General features: G+C 34.4%; 1 protein-coding gene across 1 annotated transcript; it reads left to right on the forward strand.

Annotated features, from left to right (window-relative positions):
• Window positions 1-836: 836 nt before the first annotated feature.
• On the forward strand, window positions 837-1,927 carry LOC103403674 (major strawberry allergen Fra a 1.06). The gene is made up of 2 exons (XM_029096132.2): window positions 837-1,092; window positions 1,468-1,927. Exons 1-2 carry the CDS (start codon window positions 905-907, stop codon window positions 1,763-1,765), a joined length of 486 nt encoding a protein of 161 aa, XP_028951965.1. The 5' UTR covers window positions 837-904; the 3' UTR covers window positions 1,766-1,927.
• The last annotated feature ends 2,441 nt before the right edge of the window (window positions 1,928-4,368 follow it).

The following is a 4,368-nucleotide window of genomic DNA, read 5'->3' on the forward strand; positions in this document are numbered from 1 at the left end:
ATGTGTTATTTAGTCAGTTGCCAATTATTTCGTGTTTTTTTTTTTGAAAACTGAAAACTTGTTTAGTAATTAATTTTAGTTTTAAAAAAATATAAAAATCAAAATTGAAAGTTACTTTTATGAGATTTTAAATTTTCGCTTGGCTTTTAATATCATTTAGTAGTATGGTCTAGCAGTATTCTTCTTTCTTTGTAAGTGAGAAGTCTTAGACTCGAATCTCCTTGATAGTGAGTTCGAAACCAATTTATCTCACCACTAAGTGTAAATATATATAGTGTGTTTTCTTTTACAAATGATAGCACTAGTGAATTAAGTTGTTAAAAGGAGAAAAACTAGTGGAGATTAAACCCAAACTATGATGCATAAACATGATTGTTTTTCATCATAGCGGTAAAACATAGTATGTGTAAATATATCGTTATTTGAAAAAAAAACAAAAAATTTGGCTTGCAATATTCAAAGTAGTAACTAAACAATTTTTCGTTTTAAAAACTAAAATAATTATCAAATAAACCCTGTAAATATATCGTTATTTAAAAAAAAAACAAAAAATTTGGCTTGCAATATTCAAAGCAGTAACTAAACAATTTTTCGTTTTAAAAACTAAAATAATTAGCAAATAGACCCTGAAAAAAATATTTCATTAAAAAAAAAAAGCCCTTTATTAAGAAGCAGCTGGAAACGCCTCATGCATTGTGTCATTTCAATAAAAATAAATAAAAAAGATTCTTTTCTTTTGTCTTTCCTGTAGCGGATTGGGAAATCAACCTTGGAAATACCGCCCCTTACGTTAAACATAAATCGTCAACATCCTCAACTTCATCGTTATATATATTATCCCCCCCGACCATTTTTTACAAAAACAGGCCATTTGCTTATTCATTTCATTTTTGTAAATTCCAGCATGGGTGTCTTCACTCGTACAGATGAGTATACTTCCCCAATCCCTCCGGACAGGTTGTTCAAGGCCTTGGTCCTTGATGCTCACATCCTGATCCCAGAGCTCATGCCAGAGGCTGTTAAGAGCATTGACACCCTCGAAGGTGACGGAAGAGCAGGAAGCATCAAGAAGATCAACTTCGCTGAAGGCATGTAAATAATACCTGGCTACCATACAACACTGCGAGTGAAATATTCTCGTACTAGACTATCAATCCAAAGATTCTATACCACTATTTGAGCAGATACTCTCACTTTTTTTTTTCATAAAAGAGAAGATTAGGCGATGTTAGCTCTTTAAATTAGGATGATGCAAAGCATCCACTCTCAAACTAGCTAAGGTGAAGGATGTTTTGGTCCCCCTTTGCCGTCCCTCTAAATAAATATACACTTATTTGAATATGTTGTATCAGATTGATAGTTTGGCCGGCAACATAATATATATGCCGGAGAACACACCCCACATGTTGATCATTTTATAATGTAAAAAGTTGTTGAATACATGTAATAATTTTTTCATGTAGGTAGCCAGCTCAAATCTGTGATAAACCGGGTTGACGAAGTCGACGAAGAGAACTTTGTATATGCTTACACTTTGGTTGAAGGAGAACCATTAGTAGTGGAGAAACTTGAATACATCACTTATAAGGCTAAGTTTGAAGCTGCATCAGATGGGGGTAGTAAGAACCGGTTGGTCAGCAATTACTACACCAAGGGTGACATTGTGCTGAAAGAGGAAGAAATAAAAGCTGGCAGGGAAAAGGCCTTGGGGATGTACAGAGTTGTGGAAACCTATCTCCTCCAAAATCCTGATGCCTATGCTTAAATTTTTAGGGTTGGGGTAGGGGGCGGTGGGGGTTTTGCCTTCACTAGCTTGTGGGGATTGATAAATAGAAATATGCTTGACAATGCCTGTGACTACGGCCATTGGAACATACTTTCTCCATGTATTGACTTCAATAAAAAGAATTTCTCCATGATTTTGACATACTCATTTTCATCTCCTACAAACTTTCCGTTAATTTCGGTCATTTGATCCTCCTCTTTCAACAATTTAATGGTCAGAAATAAATAAAAATGTACAGAGAATAAGATGGGTGCGGGAAAATTATTGCCCCTTGCCTCTTATTTATTTATTTATAAAGCCTATAAGGTTTAGAATGGGCTCAGCTTGAAAGGAACATAAACTATGGGGCCACAATCTCCCAAAAACCAATCCTTGACTGATGGGCTCAGGGATGGCCATTTGACCCATGGGTACTTGTATCCATGGATTCTTTTATTCTAATAGGATCATAAATAAAATGGATTAGATGGGTTTGGGTATTTTGTTGAGATCAAGTCTTCTGCATCGAAAATAGATATGACCTCTCTATAACTCTAATAAGTTTGACACATATTAAATTTATTACAATAAAATTAAGAAAAGTTGAAATAATAAATACATGTCAGTCACTTATTAAAATCACAAAGAAACCACACCTATTTTGAGTGCATAAAATTTAGTCTCTTTTTTGTTGGGGTCTATTATACCCACTTATTAAGAAAAGATCATAAACACTCCTCTCATGGTTTCGCCTCCATGTCTCCTTCCCATTGCCTTCATTGTCTCTATGTCTGTCTCCTTTCTCGGTCTCCTTCACCGAGACCGGCAAACCTTCCATTGCCGGCATCTCATATCCACCTCCTCCTTTTCCATTCTGTCTCTTTCTCTTTTGTTTTTTGTTTTTTGCTTTGTTTTTTGTTTTTTTTTTCCTTTTTTTTTGTTTTTTTTGTTTTTTGTGTCTTGCTCTCCTTAGCATTTCAGATCCGCAAGGAAGGAATTAATGTCAACCAAATTCTTCTTCTTCTTCTTCTTCTTCTTCACTATAATTGACGTTAAAAAAGTAGTCGAATCATGTTCAATATAATTGACGTTAAACTGTAAAACAACAAAGAGTTTATAAAGGTTATACTTTGAAAAAGTCACATAAGCATTTCTGATAATAGAATAAAATACAACAAAAAGTGATAGAGGCCCATCAAATCATAAAGATCAGAGATGCTGGTGAAAGCTCTCATGCTAAAATGATGAAGAAAAGAGGAAGGTTTTGGGTTTTCTTTGTTCTGATCCTTCTGCTGCCTAAAGGCTGGAAAGCATATGTTGAGGGACCATTGATACAAGTTTTCTTATTTGATTTTTTATATTTGTTCTTTGATTTAGCCTCACATGCATGGCACATGACTCATTTTAACGAAAATTCTAACGGAGTTGATGAAAAAGACAATAGTTGCTCGTTTTGATGAGTTGAGGGATCAATGGTAATGAATTTTTAGTTGAGGGACCATTGCTCTAATTTGATTAAAGCTGAGAGACAATTTCTCCAATTCGATTAAAATTGAGAGACCATTGATACAATTTACCAAAAAAATATCAATATTGTACTGTAAGCTATGATTATAGGTCAATATTTTTTTTTTTAGTCAAGGTCAATATTGTTATAGTGAGTAAAACAAAGAGCTAAATCATATATGATTTGATCATATAATTCATGTAAGAGTGGTACTAAACCCATCCATTGTTTTATTTGTCCACCCAATTATATTCCCATCCACTATAAAAAGGTAAATAATAACATTGCTATTTTCTCACCCACCATTATTCCAATTATAACCTTTTAAATATCTTAAGTTCTTTAAATTTTATTTTCTGTAATATGTATATATAAATATAAATATATATATACGTATATATACATGTAAATATATTTATCTCAAGAAAAAAACCAACCATGGGACATATTTAGCAGTAATTCAAACAACAAACAAGAATCCATCAAGGCAGACATGGAAGGTGTGACGACCCGTCCCTACTTTTCACTGTAATTTTCTTTTTGTTGGTGTAAATTGACGGTCATACCCTTATTGGACAAAAATGGAATCTAACGTGGATGTGGTTTTCAGCTTTCAGTTTCATTTTCCTGGGTTCGTACTAAAATAGTACTCATCGCTATGAATGCGTAAGCGCGTGTTAGAGTCGAATCAGATCTGTAACGAAAAAGTTACGCTCCGTTAAAGTATGTTAGTCACAGGTAATTTTATACACGCGCGTACGAATTTACTGTGTCAAAACATTGTCGAAATGACATATTTGTACATAAAAATTTGTACAAATCCATCTAATCCCTAAAAGGGATCCGGTCCCTTCTTTCACACCCATCAACCATCAAACTTTTGCTTTTTCCTTCTTTTCCTCTCCACCAATCAAATTGTTTTCCCTCAACCTTGCACCCAATCAGAAATCAAAAGGTTCTCTCCCTCACTTAAAACTTTCATTTCAAACTCTCTCTCTCGGTGAACAACCATAGAGACACCACCACCACCACACAAACGTCGCTCCGACAACTTCCTTCACCTCTGTCACGCCACATTACCATCACCACTACTAGC

This window comes from Malus domestica, chromosome 16, assembly GCF_042453785.1.
Source record: "Malus domestica chromosome 16, GDT2T_hap1".
NCBI lineage: Eukaryota > Viridiplantae > Streptophyta > Magnoliopsida > Rosales > Rosaceae > Malus > Malus domestica.